The 16009-nt window shown below is 43.8% G+C and overlaps 6 protein-coding genes across 7 annotated transcripts in view; 2 read left to right on the top strand and 4 right to left on the bottom strand.

Moving 5' to 3' along the window:
- LOC108087670 overlaps positions 1-4169 on the bottom strand; it is a 42214-nt gene extending 38045 nt beyond the window's left edge. Inside the window, exon 1 of one of the 2 annotated variants that reach the window (XM_017185163.2) lies at positions 4030-4169. In XM_017185163.2, coding sequence (XP_017040652.1) covers positions 4030-4050 — 21 coding nt within the window. In that variant the 5' untranslated portion in view covers positions 4051-4169. The remainder of the gene's footprint in view (positions 1-4029) is intronic. The other variant, XM_017185164.2, reaches the window with a different exon arrangement.
- A 146-nt stretch (positions 4170-4315) lies between these two features.
- LOC108087713 lies at positions 4316-5032 on the bottom strand. The gene has a single exon (XM_017185233.2). The coding sequence runs from the start codon at positions 5030-5032 to the stop codon at positions 4373-4375; it is 660 nt and encodes a 219-aa protein (XP_017040722.1). The 3' UTR covers positions 4316-4372.
- A 29-nt stretch (positions 5033-5061) lies between these two features.
- Positions 5062-8626, bottom strand: LOC108087711 (phosphatidylinositol 3-kinase catalytic subunit type 3). The gene is made up of 8 exons (XM_017185231.2): positions 8434-8626; positions 7757-8378; positions 7606-7701; positions 7465-7550; positions 6526-7412; positions 6195-6468; positions 5761-6122; positions 5062-5703 (listed from the first exon to the last, which is right to left on the bottom strand). Exons 1-8 carry the CDS (start codon positions 8502-8504, stop codon positions 5258-5260), a joined length of 2844 nt encoding a protein of 947 aa, XP_017040720.1. The 5' UTR covers positions 8505-8626; the 3' UTR covers positions 5062-5257.
- Positions 8627-8846: 220 nt separating this feature from the next.
- LOC108087712 (exosome complex component RRP4) lies at positions 8847-9930 on the top strand. The gene has a single exon (XM_017185232.2). It carries the CDS (start codon positions 8959-8961, stop codon positions 9853-9855), a length of 897 nt encoding a protein of 298 aa, XP_017040721.1. The 5' UTR covers positions 8847-8958; the 3' UTR covers positions 9856-9930.
- Positions 9931-10181: 251 nt separating this feature from the next.
- Positions 10182-15970, top strand: LOC108087658 (gastrula zinc finger protein 5-1). The gene is made up of 3 exons (XM_017185148.1): positions 10182-10498; positions 13802-14893; positions 14949-15970. The coding sequence occupies exons 1-3, from the start codon at positions 10337-10339 to the stop codon at positions 15789-15791; spliced, it is 2097 nt and encodes a 698-aa protein (XP_017040637.1). The 5' UTR covers positions 10182-10336; the 3' UTR covers positions 15792-15970.
- On the bottom strand, positions 11145-13596 carry LOC108087660 (caspase-1). Its single transcript, XM_017185150.2, has 3 exons — positions 13088-13596; positions 11790-12358; positions 11145-11730 (listed from the first exon to the last, which is right to left on the bottom strand). The coding sequence occupies exons 1-3, from the start codon at positions 13228-13230 to the stop codon at positions 11474-11476; spliced, it is 969 nt and encodes a 322-aa protein (XP_017040639.1). The 5' UTR covers positions 13231-13596; the 3' UTR covers positions 11145-11473.
- Positions 15971-16009: the final 39 nt, after the last annotated feature.

Genomic DNA, 16009 nt, shown 5'->3' with positions numbered 1-16009 from the left:
TAAGTATTTAGAAATGAACAAAATTAATAAAGCCCTTTGGGTTAAATCAATTAAAAAAAACTCTTATTTTATTCCACCTGCATTATTCTAAAATAACCAGCACTGTTTTTACACCCCTTATAAAGAAATCGAAAATTGGTTTGCCTATAAAGCTCCACTGTACTTGGTCGCTGGCTGGCAGGCCAACACAAACAAACAATTGGAGCAAATGCAGCTAACTGCCAGGCGACAGATGCGGGCGAAAAGGGGCAAACAAAAGGGGATAATGGGCAGAAGGAAGGAGGGAGGGGGGGGGGGGGGTGCAAACCCCACATAGTGGGGCATGGGCAGTATGCAAAAGCCACTGCAAAAGCCCCCTTTTCTGGCTCTGGGCAATATGGTTAATATGGCGCGACATTTCATCCGCTGCCGCTTGTTGCTCGTTCGCTTAGTCAGCCCGTTTTCTCGAGTTTTTGAGGGGCACGCTGGGAGGGGAAGCACTAAATATTTAGTAACCAACTGAAATAGTAGCACTCGTGTTAGTATCGGTTCATGAAAAACGAACGGCAGCAAAATAGAATTGCACAAAAAAAAAATAAATGAAACCCATTTTGGTTTACATAGAGTTTTGCATGTAGCTACACGACTTGGAGTTGGATTTGACTATGAATGTGCATACTTATTCACAGATGGGGTCAACACGGTAGCTTACTTAAAATTATAATATATGGAAGAATATAACTACTAATTTTGAGTGTAATAATTTAATAATCCTTTCTTTGGAGATAAATAAAGCAGAAAGGCTTATTGAACAGTACGAGTCCTATAGAATAATGTGAAATAAATATAAATATAAATACATATAAATAATAAATATAAGTGACAAGTTCTTTTGAAATTAGAATCCAATGAACTAGAATATCAATTTATATTTTTCACTATTTATGGCTAAGATTTTTAATTAATATTTTTTTTTTGGTATGGGTTTTAGAGATTTCTTACTCCAGAACCCATCTAGTATACTGACCCCAGCTGTATGAGTCTTTAGGGTCAGGGGCGTGGGGAAAGGGCTTTTGGGGGGTGCACTGAAAGAGGGGAAAGTGGTAAGCGAACGCCGTCAGCGTAAACTGATTACCACCGGACGATCTATGGAGCTGAACTAGCGTCACGTACACAGCGTTTTTGGGCTAAAATCCGACGAGGGGTTTTCGGTGGTTTAGTGCTCTGCTGGGAACCTTCATTTCGGGAGTTAAGTTCGCCGATGGGGAAGACAGAACGACTCGACAACCCCAAAGTTCCAGTTAAAACCGACTGCACATAGGAAGTCAGAGTTAAGACTTCAATTACAGTGGCACCCATGAGTTGATTGTGAAATTATAACCGAACTAGCGTAGGGTTCCAAGAATTGGAAAAGAGTGAACGAAAGAGAGTGAAAACCCCAAGTGATTACTAATTAATGAAACGTGCTGGCAACCTAAATACAGTCTAGCTTCTTCTCAAATTACTATTATTCAAATATGTAAGAAATTAGAACTTTTTGTGTTTTTATTTTTAAATACTAAGGTGAAAATAGTTTCTTTATAACTCTGTACAAATTTGAATACTTCTAATTTGAATACTTCTAAGTATTCATATATGAACATTTAAAAATTATATAAGAATTAAAGGTTAACTTCCAATGCAAAAGTATGTTACATTTGTTTGTGAACACAATATGCCCTTTTAAAATTACGATCAATGGGTAGAATTAGAAAAATGCATTCGCTAATCTGTTATTGTGAATCATACTATACGCTTATTAGCTCATACGCTTTCTTCTTGGAGACAGTTACCTCACTATATCCAATATGTGATACTGCACATTCCCAATTAACTAATCAGTGTAAATTCACTTAATCAACTTGAAAAATCGACGTTTTATCACCGTTATCACCAGCCGGCAATTTTGTTATGGCGAAACATAGTTGGAATTCCGAAACATATTCTCCAACACCCACCGCAAACTGCACGTAGTGAAATTTAGCTGCCAACTAAACCAAACATGCTGCGATCTAGAAAATGTATCTTTCAGATGCACACGCTTTTCCACACACACGCCCACATCCAAACAGCCAGCTAAAAGTCTGCAAAAAAAAAGTGAAAAAAAGGCGCACACATAACTTCAACTTGGCATTCCAAGTGACTTTGCACACGAAAATGAACACGTGCTGCACATTTGGCTCGAAGGACCACGAGCGGCGGGGGATTTGGGGCCAAGAGGGGGATGTGGGTTCGGTCGCTGGCTTGCAGCCACAACCGCAGACAATAACAAAGGCCAAGTTGAGTGCAGTTAACAGCGGTGGGTGACTCACACTAGCTCGCTCACCAGCTCCCCGATTTTGCTCCCACTTCCACTCAGTTGCAGCTGCAACGAACTCTCTTCGGGAAGAGCGGGATACAGATATACTCGTAGTGTTCGGATAAGAGCGTTTTACTCGGGCTGCATATTTTTCAAATAACGACCATTTATAATTATTCATAATTTCCTTGATGAATTCTTCCATTCTACCAAACTAACCAAGTGAAAACCACGTTTAATGACTAATCTTTACTTCCTCCAAGAGGTACACGTATTAGGTGAAGTCTTAAAATTCCATACATTTAATTTATTAACATTTATTTTAAAAATGAGAAATCCTTTAATTTTATATAGCATTCACTCGATCTTAAAGAACATAGAATAGGCAAACTTTTACGTTTGTGTAGGTATAAAATACTTTTGAATTATATTTCAGTTTTCAAAGGATTAAAGTTTTCAATCCGCTTATTGTCCGAAACTCAAACTTTAAATCAAAAAACAAAACCGAAACTTATTCGATGAATCGATACATCGATTACCAATTTTATTTAAATTTTAAAAACCGCGGGGCTGGCCATTTTTAAGTGTTTTCTAAATAAATATAAGTTAATTGCCTAAAATGTACAGCAAACAGTTAATTTACTAAATTTTGTATAATTAGAGTGTTGTTTAAACTTGAAATAAAATCAGCGAGCATTCAAAGCCTCAAAATAGATCTTTTAAAAAAGAAAACGTAGCACCGTGTCACAAAGCGATGGTAAGTATGGAAGTACACAAAATTTTGTGTTTCGAAAACATGTTCTTTTTTCACAATAAAGCTTGCCACCCACAGTTTAATGATAAAAAGTTCTACTGAAAACTTAGATAACTTAATTTGTTCAAGATTGAGTGCTTAAATATACATAAATATGTTCATTTAAAACGAAGCAACAATAAAAAGAAGTCCGGAAAACAAAGTATAATTAGATTAAGAAATTCCACAAGAATTAGGGGTTTCTGTATATGTGTCAAAGCCAATCAAAGAAGGGTATCAAAGTATTGCCACATATGTACGTGGCAGCTTCCGCCTGATACGATAAATAACAGCAAAAAAATAATACTCAAATTAAAAAAAAAAATTGGAATATGTACATAAGAATATGAATAATAAAAGAAAACTGAAATGTTACAAGTCATTGTTTTAATTGCATATTTATAATGTAATTAAGAATAATGCAATAAGATGATAAACTTAAATACAAGGTAAGGAAACCAATTTTTTAAAGATCTGCTAGCTAGTTCGTTTTAAGCATGTAAGTTCCACTGTGGCTGACCAATTATGTTTAGTTATTTTTTTCTAGCCACAAAACCTGCAATGCTTATGCTAAAGGGCCAAAATCTTAATTTTAGTGTAACACCACTGTATATTTTTCACTACTAAGTTGGCCGCCTGGGACTAAATGTTTATATGCATGTGGGTGCGAGTGTGCTCCATGTGCTTTTGCGGTGCGTCTGCTGGTAACTTTAGTTGCCCCGGCTAACTTTTAGCAAAAGTTTTAGGTTCGAATACCTGCCACTAACTAAAACCACAGGCACACAGAGCTGGAGCAGAAGAGCCAGCCGCAGAAGTTTCCACCACGCATCGAACTATGAAAATCAGAAAAGTTTGCAGACAGAAATGCATCTGAACGAACAATGGGGAAATGGACCTAGCACCGTCCCTCGCCACTTACCGCTCCGTTCGCCAGCGCCATCGTTATTAAAGTTTAAATTTTACTGGGCACTTTTACCTTAACATACACAAAATCGTCACAATTTTAGCAAATATAACTACTAAGTCACACGCGTTCCAAACACTTGATTTACCGTAAGAAACCATCAACGAACAGCTGTCAAAGTGCGCGGGTTGTGTGCACTCCGATATCGATCAACCATTTAGAAGTTTGAAAGCTTACGCACTATAATATTGTATCGAAATATCGATTGGGAAGCAGAAATTTAACGAGAAAGGTTGTTAAATCATATATGCTAATTTTAATTCAATTTAAGTAAAATTTAAATAAAAAACAAAATAAGCTATTTTAAAAATGATTCTTTATCTTTTATGCCCATCTCCGTGGCTTCCGAGTCGGATTCAGAGGAGTCGGAGAAGCTATAATTTTTTCGGCTGGAGTGCTCCGATGCATGGGCACTGGTCAACAAGTTGGCGGCAATGCGTTGATACCACCAGAAACGACTTAAATAGGCCTCCGCTCCCGGACTGATGAAGTACAGCCGGAGAGGTCTCTTGCTCCTCTGAGTACGCATCTTCCTCTGTTTGTGGGAGATCATTAAATCCAAAGCGAAGGTGCAGTGTAACAGATAAATTGCGCCTGCGTAGAGGGCTATCAAGGCGTTATCCCGGCAGCACATGTAGAAATTAGGCCATTTATCAGTTTGAAACTCCTCCAACGTGGCCATATACATATGGGCGTATACTGTGAAAATGTGTAGGACACCCAACATGCCTCCAAATGCAGCTTCATGCTTCATCGTCGGACGCTCCGCATAAAATGCTCCGATCAAGGACAGCAAACAGATAATCACAGATCCGCCATAAGTTCCGCATAGAATAAATATGTGCGGAACACCCTCCTCCATGAAACAGCGCCAGTGGATAATGCAGCATCCGAGGCTCAACAATAGTTCCATCAACTTGAACAGAAACCAAACCGGCTTCTTTGTGCGCACCTGCATGTTGCTTCAAATAATTGGCTTTGTTACAGTTGAGGCATTAAACAGATATACATTTAAATTCCGGATTACAGACTTGTAGCTACACGCCACCTACGACTAAAGCGATCTTACAACTAAGATGATGTATGATTAATTGGGGAAGCAGTAAGATAGGTTTACAGGTTGCTGAAAAGATAACTTGTTCATGCTACAATTTGTTGACCCATCTGGGATAGTAAATGTCGTTTACTTCCGCCAGTACTGAGTGAATCGATGGATCTGCTCCACCAACGCCGGCATTACAGCGGTAATAGATACGTCAAGCAGGCTCTGCAAATGCTGGACGGCCTCCTCGTCGGTCAAACCGAGCTGTAGGTTCTCCTCCACCTTCTTGACCGCCTTGTCGGGCTCCAGAGCAATATCCGGCACTGTGGCATCCACCATCAGTGAGAACAAGTTGAGCATCACGTTGGCATGCCGACGCAAATGTAAATACGCCGTATAACACTGCTTGCGGAATTCGTGGTGGTGCTCCGAACTGATTCCGCCCATTGCCTCCACCATTTCCTTGCTCAGCTTCATAGGCGGCGGCATGGGCTTGGGATCGCGTCCCAATATGTAGCCGAAATCGATGTGGAAGAGCTTGCCATTGGTGGTCAGTAGCAGGTTGTCCAAATGACGGTCACCCACGCCTGAAAAAGGAATCAATAATAAATGGAAACTTTCAGCCAAATGTTCTGTAGTCTTACCCAGCAAGTAGGTAATCACACAGTAGCCCGCACAGCTCTTGATGTAGGTGTCCATGACTTCCGCCGAAATGCCATAAGGACCATTATCGCACGGATGATGTTTCCGGAAAAAGTTGTGTATGTTTCCCTCGCGAGCAAGGACCTCTGCAACCGTGCACGAGTCGACGTACTGCAGGAATCCATGCTTCGAGCTGGTGGCCAGCACCTTGTAGGGAGTCAGTTTTAGATCAAGGTTCTCTCGCCTCAGCAGCTTGTCCATCAACGTGATCATCTGCAGAATAAGCTGATCCTGACGCAGATCATCACCGTGCTTAAAAATGGCTGCGTACTCGTGCTGGGCAATCGAGGTCACAAAAGTTAGTCTAGGGGTTTAAAAAAAAAAAGGAATCATTTAGCAGAAGTACTTAAGATATATCCATTTCAAGGTGACTTACTTGGCCGGCATTAAAGCGCTCTTGAAGAGTGAAGTGCGCATGGGCACAATTTTGGTGATGTAGATTTCTGGATCCAAGGGGAAAGGAATCGGCTCAAAGTTGGTAAAGTTCACTTTGAACATATCCTGTTCGGCCAAAAGTTTTTGAAACTTCTCCGTTTTCTTATTGCGATTTCCCGGCTCCTTGGCCACAAGTTTAACCAGTTTAACCAGCTCGTCAATGAAGCGACGCTGCTTGCGAAGATTATAGAAGATGCCTCGCAGATTGAAGTTGCCTGAAAAGCATTAATAAAGATTTTAAAAAGGCAACTTCTTCTATTAAAAACACCCACCATTCTCTAACACCTTCAGAAACATCTTGAGCACCAAGGCGTACATGTCATGGGCCCTTTCGTCCTGCTTCCTCACTGACTCCACTTCCTCCACTTCGATGGACAAATACCAGTAGAAGTAGTTGGCCAACGTGGCATTCGTGCAGGCGCGCTGGATCAGGAATGTGCAGAGATTGGCGGGAACCGTGCCAAAGCCGATGCCCTCGGCCAGCATGAGAGCATTGGAATTGGAATCGCAGGGCAGGGAACTGCTGGCCGGAGTGACTGGAGTTGAGGTTCCCGGAAGCGGAACCGATCCCTGGCCTCCACTGCCACCCGCGGAACCGGGACTCACTGACTTATCGCCCTTGATGGCGGCCAAAACACTTGCAGCCCGCTGATTAGCTGGAATCACCGAGGCGTGCAGTCCACTGCTGGTGGCACTCAGATCGGACAAGCTGCTCTGGTCCAGCAGCGAGCCATTGTCGTCCAGGATAGATCGCACCACATCCCGTTCGGGAAAGATGCAGCTGTGCAGATGAACAATGTGCCGGGGATCCTCGTACTTTAGGGCCTGCACCAACTGCAGCAGGTATAGCAGCAAATCCTCATCTGGTGCTTGGGCCAATCGACTGACGGCATACTTTCGCACCTGGGGGTGCGTAAAAGTGGGACTCAGTAGCTCCAAGGCGTCCTCCACGTCCATGGGAGCCCAGTTCGCCAGCATCCAGAGGGCTTGGGTGACCTCGTCCTCTAGTTTCCAATTGATGCACTTCAGGAACTTGGTCAATGCCTTTTTATGCGAGGAGAGATAAAAGCGGAATTTCCATACGAGATCCTGCTCCTCGCTGCTCAGAACATAGGTAGGTGGATACCTATAGACAATGGTGTGCAGCTGATCGCGAATGCTGCGAAAAGATTTGAATAAGTATAAATAAACAATCTGCTTGGGAATCTTACCTAGCCGTGGGTTTGGCATCTCTGTCCGAAATTCCCGATCGCTCTGAACGAGCCAATCGATGGTGCTTTCTTTCCACCAGGTTTTCCTGCAATATAATTATGGGTTAATAAAATTCTATGGGTTTCACTTGCTTCAACTACCATTTGAATTTCCGAATCGGGCACGGATACCAGCTTCGGTTTGGCTGGTAGTTTATACTTTACATCGCCCTCTGGTTCAAAGTAGACCACTGCATACTGCAAGGAAAAGTATAATTTAGACTTGGTTAAGATCACAGTTTCTAGGACTTACATTATACATATCATCCACCACGATGGCGGGAAATTCGATCATGAGGAACATATAGTCGGACATACGCTTCTCCCTCTCGTTGATCACCTCGATTTCGCGGAACGTAAGCCTGTCCAGCCAGTCGACCTTCTGCACCTGGCCATTTCGGTGCTTCTTGGCCAGTTTTCCAAGGCGTTGCATCTGCGACTTGGAGGACTCCTTGCCCTTGCCGGGCGTACGACTGGGAAAGTTGCCATCGCCTTCGACTCCCAGCCAAACGCGTAGGTCGTACATTCCCTGGCGGAACATGCCATCCTTGCCGAAGACAGAAATGGAGGTGCCACCAATGACAGTGGTCTGGCCTGCTCCCGAACAGTCGAGGATGGTCAGGACCAGCATGGCGCTCCTCGGCAGATCGGAGAACTGCAGCGGAAGGGAAACCCACTCGTTCCAGCTCCATCTCTTCCCGAAAGCCTTATACGAGCTGGTTACTGGGAGGCAGTAGGGTCTGCCTTGGTTGAAAATCTGCAGACGCACCTGGAACGAGGGGTGCTCCTCGGAGTACAATCCGGAGAATCTCAGTATGGGGTCTTCCAACAGTTTCTCATAGTCCGGCTGTCGCTTCTTCCCCTCGAGCGTCCCACTAAAAAACAAGCAATGGTTTGATTTTTATAGCTTTCCTGCTTTTCCCCACTTACACTTTGATTTGTACGCGTTCGTGTAGCGATGAGCTGTGGATATAGCGGAAATGGTCATCGGGCTGGTCCATTTTCCTGATGTCAAAATTATTTTTTCATTTATGCGTAATTTTCACAAAGCAGGAACAATGATTGCCCACAACAGAAAACAGCTGATTAGGTTGCGACTCGGCGAAGTACAGTGGGGATTCATTAGAAGATTACAAAATTGCATGGATCTATTTACATAATTCTTATGTTCAAGCTACATTGTAGTGTCCTTTTTAAATAAATGATTTTGAATTCAGAAAAGTATGATATTAAAATTTATTTTATATTTTGTTGCAATTGAACGTTCATATTTCAATTCGCCTTAATGACTTCCATTACATTTGCGGCGAAGAACCGGCATGCAAACGTGCACCGAACCAGAACTAGTTCCTCAGCGCGCGTGTTTTGCCAGCTGTTGCTCACTTACCTCGCTCGAATTCGATCATTTGTTTACCTTGTTTAAAACAAACTAAAGCAAACCTAAATCCCGCCGAGATGACCACAAACGCTTCAATTGAATTGGCCCTGGATCGGGTGGACTGGCGTGACCTTGCCTCCCACGCGGAACACCTGCCGCGAGTCTATACACCTGGCGAAGTTCTGATGCCGGAGGCGGGTTTTATGCGTGGCCACGGAACTTTTGTGGAGGATGAGAACATCAAGGCCTCAGTGGCCGGAGTGATCCAGAAAGTCAACAAGCTGATCTCCGTGCGTCCGCTGAAGAGTCGCTATGTTGGCGAAATCGGGGATGTGGTGGTGGCCCGCGTCATCGAGGTGCAACAGAAGCGTTGGCGAGTCGACACCAATTCCCGGCTGGACTCCGCTCTCCTACTCTCTTCGGTCAATTTGCCGGGCGGCGAACTAAGGCGGAGATCCGCCGAGGACGAGCAGATGATGCGACGCTATTTGGATGAAGGCGACCTCATTTCCGCGGAAGTCCAGAACATCTTCGAAGAGGGATCCCTTTCCCTTTACACGCGCAGTTTGAAGTACGGAAAGTTATCACAAGGCATTCTGGTAAAGGTTTTCCCCGCTCTCGTCAAGCGAAGAAAGATGCATTTCCACAATCTGCCCTGCGGCGCATCCGTAATTCTGGGCAACAATGGCTACATCTGGATATCCCCCACCAAGGGTCAGGAGCAGGAGGGCGGCGAAGGAGGATTCGCGCAGAACTTGAATGAACCAGTACCGCGAGCTGAACGGGAAGTGATCGCCCGGCTGAGGAACTCCATCCTGGCGCTGGCCAAGTGCAAGCTGATGATCTACGATACTAGCATACAGTACGCCTACGAGGAGTCCCTAAAGTACGAGGCCCATGAGCTTCTACAACAGAGTGTCATCTACGACATTGGCGAGCAGACGCAGGCACGTTTAAGGGACGCCGATGATTAGTTTGAAAACTATAAGATTAAGAGATTGTAATACTGTTTTACTTCAAATATATTATTTGAGAAAAAGCTTCCCAAATTTGTTAGGTATGTGTGTTTAACTAATGGGTAATAACTTCGTGTACCTTGTTGGCCACAAAGATTCAACTCTTTATATGTTATTAAAAAAATAAACCATTTATTTTGAACATTCATTCATAAAATATTAAAACCTTTTTAAATGGACTTAATGTTAAGTGGGAACAATGCTTAGTCGGGACGCACTTGAAATATCGGTAAAACGTGAGACTGCCGATATTTTGTCAGCCCTTGCACGAGTGGCAGCTCTATTTGACTGTCCCGACGACTTGGCAACTCCCGCGTGGTTTGTGCAATAGAAAAGACGCCAAGTGGATTGTTTTCCTTGCTTTTGTGTCCCGACTTTACCAGTTGAATTCCCGTATTATTTATCTGCGTTCCGAAACCGTTTGATTGCATTTGTCGCGATGGCCGCAAAGCTGGAGGCTCGCGAGGCGGTGCTTGTCGAAAGAAAGGTATGCCGCTTCTGCCTTACGGAGCAGAAGTTGGCCTCGATTTTTGAGGAAAACACCCGGGTGAAATCAACTGCAAACTTGCCGCTGCAGATCATGGCTATCACGGCGATCGAGGTAAGCGGATAACGGCTAACGGGGTTCTAACGTACACTAAAATTCCGCCACGCAAAACTTGGCTAAGAAACTGCTGGTGGGTTTCCGAATTGGGTGCAAAGGCGTCTTCGCTAAGTTTCCCCGCCTCGCAGTTGCCCCTCTCTCTGTTTTCCCCCCAAATGATAAGCCCCTTGAAGGAGCCTAAGGATAAAACCCACCGATTAGCCACTGATTCATTGGAACTTCCCACACAATCTGTGTATGAAAAAACGCATCTTAATCATTGTGGCAACTGTACTGGTCTGCACACACACACACAAGCATAGTCAGCTGATTCCGATGACAGATGTCAGTTTTGTTATTTGGCGCCAAAAAATCTTATTTTCTTTTACTTTAAGCACCAAAATGTAAAAGTTCAATTTAACTTTATATTTTTCAATGCAAATGATATCGGTTTAAATCTTTTATGTGCGGATTGGAAGATAAATATTCAAACAAGAACTAACCAAGCTAGTAGGAATTGTACATATGTATATTTTTTAAAGTGTACTCAATATTCAGCAGGTTCCAATTGCATCGAATTGCTTTCTAAACAAAAATCCTTAAAATGAAATATTAAAAGCAAGGATAAATCTCTTGTTGATCATTATGTCAAAAACTTATTCATTTTTTCAATTCATTTTTATTCGTATATCAAATATATATATGTTTGCGTGTATATTCATTATATAATCAATCTTATCTCAAATTTGTGGGTTTGCTGATTGGCAAGATCTGCTAATATTAGGGGGCTCGTAAACGTAGGTGGGTAACGAATTTCGTCAACGATAAGGCCTAAAATGGGTGGGTAAGAGAAATGAAATGGGTCGATGTGCTTCATATCCTTCGGGATAATCACACGGGTCACCTAAAACTAGACTTGAAGTGACATGGAATCCAAAGTGAATGATTGCGGGAGATGGTTGTACAACCTATTTAAGTCAAAAGATAAGTCTTTTAGCCGGCCTTGTTGCCGGTCGGTTTGTCCCCAAAACGCAATATGCGCGTCAACATGGAAGTGAGGCACGGTATCTGCTTCTGGCGATCCATCATCGGAGTGGCGGGCACGTTCGACTCAAAGTCTAGAGCAACCCGCTGGTTGACGAATGTGAGCAGGGTGAGAATGTCGTACTTTTTTCCATTCGTATTTAGCTCGCGGATCAGCGACTGCATATACCAGGAGCCGTTGTTGATGTTGCGCCACGAGAAGTAGCCTACAAATGGTAAATTGTTAGTCAAATGTGAGATATTTGTATAGAATGATTATCTTTACCCGGAATAGTTGAGTAAGAGAAGAGAAAATCTGCGTGTATGGGTATCTTGTAGCTCATGGACGACTCTCCATCCGTTTCGGTAACGCTCTTCTCCAGGGTTATTCCTCCATCCAAACGATCGCCCTGACAAGCTTGGATGAAAAATAGTTTCGGCTTGCCCGCCAACGAGGGACAGAAGGTGGCAGTGAAGTAGTGCCAGATATTATCCAGCTTGTACTGCACATCCTTGGCGTACAGATAGCCGTGCTCTCCGTGAGACAAGATTGCCACAGCCAGGCAATCGTTATCAGTGTGATCCTGCGATGCTGCCTTTTCGATGTGCTTCAGGATATCCCTCAACTTGCAGTCCTTGTGAACGGACACCGTGAACCCCAAGGCATCCAAGGCCTTGTAAAGTTCTTGAGAATCCACATTTGTTCCTGTGCGGCTCTTCAGCGAGGGTATATCGAAGTGTTCGTGGTTGAAGATCAGGGCCAGCCCGCGGTGTTTGTGATTCATATTGTATTCGCTAGCATATCGTTCTACGGGCATTCGAGCCACAAATTTATTGGCCGGTAGGGGAGAGGCGCTGAGAAGAGAATGCATTTACGATTTAATAACATATTTTGATTCTATTGCCGAAAGCCAAGCGATTAGATTAGATAAGGCGTTTGTCCAAAATTAGCAATGATGACTATTCAATTATGTAAAGATGTGTTTAGTTAGGGGTTTCACCATATTATAGGGGAAAAAGGGAAGCAGGTTTATTTTGCTGCGTATCCCTTTCATAACCAAATAAACAAAAGAATACCAATGATAAGAATCACTTTCACGGATTGTTTCGCTTTTGAGTATTTGACAAATTGATCCCTATCAATTAGGAACTTGGCTTTTTATGACTAATGTTAAGTACCATTGGGCACTTCATTTGTTAATGTCGTTGTTGAATTGGTGTATTGTAATTTTCAAATTTATGACGTGGTTTTGAAGTGTACGACTACCAAACAAATCGTTTTGTTTATCTCCTCCTAAAACTTGACATATTAAAAGTGTAAAATTTGCAAAACGAAAAACATAATTGAAAGCGCTACTGTTAAGATTAGATAAATCCATAACGTAAAAAATTAAAATGTTCTTCAAGTAATGAAAAGCTCTTTTTAAAAAGTCTCTGAAACTGCAAAAAAGGATATTCGAATTTTTCAATCACTGTACCAAAACAACAACACTGATAACAAGGGCTAAAAACAATACACAGAAAGGGAGAGAGCAATATAAGAAAAGGAGAGCCGAACAGAGAGAGCGCTGCACATGGACTTACCTCGCTGCAGTTGCACCACCAACAACAACAGACTCCGGCGTACAGCCCTTGGCATCGGTATTATCAAGTATAATGCTGCTCCGATTTCCCGCTCCGTTCGAGCTGAGAATACCATAGTTTCTGGTTATGCACTCGTCCGTCATTTTGTGTCCCTCTCTGGCTCTGTTTGATTGTTTGCGTTTCTTCTTGCCTTTTGTTCGCCGTCTGCCTGCTTTATTTTGTACTCTTCTTATCCTCCTTCTCTACTTCTTAAGTTGTTGCGCCCTTTTTTGGTTGACTGTTGTCCGATTCTTCTTGTTCTGGTTTTTAGTGAGTTGGCCAAACTTTTCACAGCACAGCTGTTTTTCAGCTTTTGTCGGTTGGCTTTGATTTCTAACAGAACAATCGAGCGACAAACGTCCGAATGTCCTTTTATGGCTCAGACGTGCTTAATCAATCAATTAACGGAGGTTAAGCGTGCTCGCCGCCGCGAAAACAAACTGCGATTGCATAGGTAGTGGTGTGTATGCACTTGCCGCCAAGCGGGGATGAGCAGAAGTCGATAAATCGATTGAATGGTTATTCGCACCGCGATTAAACATCGATGACAAAGACTTTGTTGTTGAGGGTATTACCGTTATAAACGGGCACAACTTTTCAAACTTTGAAATTTACTTTATTATAGGAGTTTATGAATAAGGTAAAGTTTACTGATGAATTTATTCATGTTTACAGGTGTACTCCGGCGATGGTATGCCAGAACTTATCTGCCTGGAGTGTCGCCTCCTATTCGAGCACTGCTACCGCTTCAAGCAGATGTGCAGACGGGCAGAGACCCTCCTGCGTCAGTATCCTTTGACCGGCAATTGGCCAGCGCCGCTAGAGAAGCCTCGTGCTCCCATTATGACGGTTAATCCCAGAAAGGTGGTGGTTACTCCGGCAGCTTCAGTGACCGTGGCGCCCGAGACCCCCAAAAAGCTTCTTAACACAATGGCTAAAACCAGTCAAGTGCTGATTGAGAATGTTGAGGTGTTGGAAACCCGTTTGTTGGATTCTAGTCCAATTATGGTTTCCCCTCCGGTTAATCACCGACAACAAGCCTACGAGCTGAAGGTGGAGAACAACCAGGAGCTGTCCATGGATGACGTCCAGAACATGCTGGTGGACATGGCCAACGAGTTGGACAAGGAGATGGCCGAAAAAGATGCTTTAAAGATTTCTCCTGCCAAGCCGAAGGTTTTGAACAAGTCGTCGATTAGGATCCTTAACAAGGGACCAGCCGCTCCAGTGGAACCGCGCATCTCCATTCCCAAAGTCAAGCGAGATGAGAGCGGCAATGTGGCCATAGTTACCGAGGTCCTGGATGGCGACGTTGTGTTGGATGATTCGGATGATCCGAAAAAGAACGCCGAGAAGGTGGACACCCACGTATTTCCGTGTAACCAGTGCGAGCGCTCTTTTCCGCTGCAGCAGCTCCTTGAGATCCATCAGGTGAATCATACGCGCACGCGTAGTTTCCAGTGTCCCCAGTGCGAGAAAAGCTTCTTCACAAAATATGATTTGGCCAAGCACAGCACTGTGCACACCGGAGAACGGCCTTTCAAGTGCATCATTTGCGAAAAAGCCTTCTCCCGGAAGGCCCTGCTGCATCGCCACGAGCGCACCCACACGGACATCCCGAGCTTTGTTTGCGTGTACTGCGAGAAGCCTTTCATTTCGCGCCAGGAGATGGAGAAGCACGCCGAGCGGCACAAGAAGAAGCGTCCTTTCCAGTGCAGCGTCTGTCCCAAGTCGTTCACCTTCAAACAGGGATTGGAGCGTCATGAGGTGAGTGAATACTTGACATATGAAGTGCATAGGTAACATCCCTTTCCCTTTCCAGATGGTCCATCAAACGAATCTTCCCTTCCCATGCCAGCACTGCACCAGGAGCTTCTCCACCGCTTCCAAGCTGGCTCGCCATCTGTTGGCTCACGCCGGAAAGAGGGCCTATCCCTGCAAGTATTGCCCGAAGTCGTACGTCTTGTCGCACCATCTCTCCCGACACATGCGCGCCCACACCCAGTCGTCAGAGGCTGCGTTCGGGTGCAGTCAGTGCAAGAAGTCTTTCAAAATCTACAAGAGCCTGTTGGACCATTCGAGGATCCATGCTAACGAGACTCTGAAGTGCCCGCTGTGTCGGGAGCGCATTGAGAATATCGACTGCGTCGACGCCCATATTGATAAGCACAAGAAGCGCGAGCGCTTCGCCTGCGAGTTTTGCGATCATATGTTTTTGACGAAAAGCTGCCTGCAGAAGCACATCGAGGACGATCATGTATTGGAAATGGAGCCGTACCAAAACGAAGACCAAGGCGAAGTCGAAGTGGTTGACGAAGAGGGAGAAGAGGGCACGGAAGAACACATCGAAGACAAGGAAGAACATATCGAGTTCGATGAAGATCTGGACGACGTGAAACAGGAGGAATTCGAGACCGAGTATTTGGAAGACGACACACTTGAAGAAGATCATTTAGATGATAGCGACGATTCTTTTTCGCCGCCGCCGAGTTCCAAGCACCGAAGAATCATAACTCCCAAGGGAGTTGAATCCGTGCGTCAAACTCGCAGTCGGAATACTCCAAGTACTCAAAAAATCAGTCCAAAGGCAGTTGTTATCAAAAAGGAAGACAAGTCGCCACCCAAACATGAGCGCCTGTCTGTCCAGAATCGTAAAGCGAAGTAATAATACTAAATAATCAAACACCTGTACTTCTTTTTATGCTTACACATTAAAGGGTTTTTGTATTCCAAGGCACAGCTCGTCTTTGGGTATTTTTTCGCATTCTAAATCCCTTTTAGTAGTAAAAACTTTAAGTTATGCAAAGATTATCTAAGTTAAATAAAGAATACACAATAAAGTAACATGGTCGTTAAGAATCTTGTTCTTTAGATAAAGTGCTA

This window comes from Drosophila ficusphila, unplaced genomic scaffold (genome assembly GCF_018152265.1).
Source record: "Drosophila ficusphila isolate 14025-0441.05 unplaced genomic scaffold, ASM1815226v1 contig_414, whole genome shotgun sequence".
Classification (NCBI taxonomy): domain Eukaryota; kingdom Metazoa; phylum Arthropoda; class Insecta; order Diptera; family Drosophilidae; genus Drosophila; species Drosophila ficusphila.
This window is presented reverse-complemented; position numbering and strand designations above follow the sequence as displayed.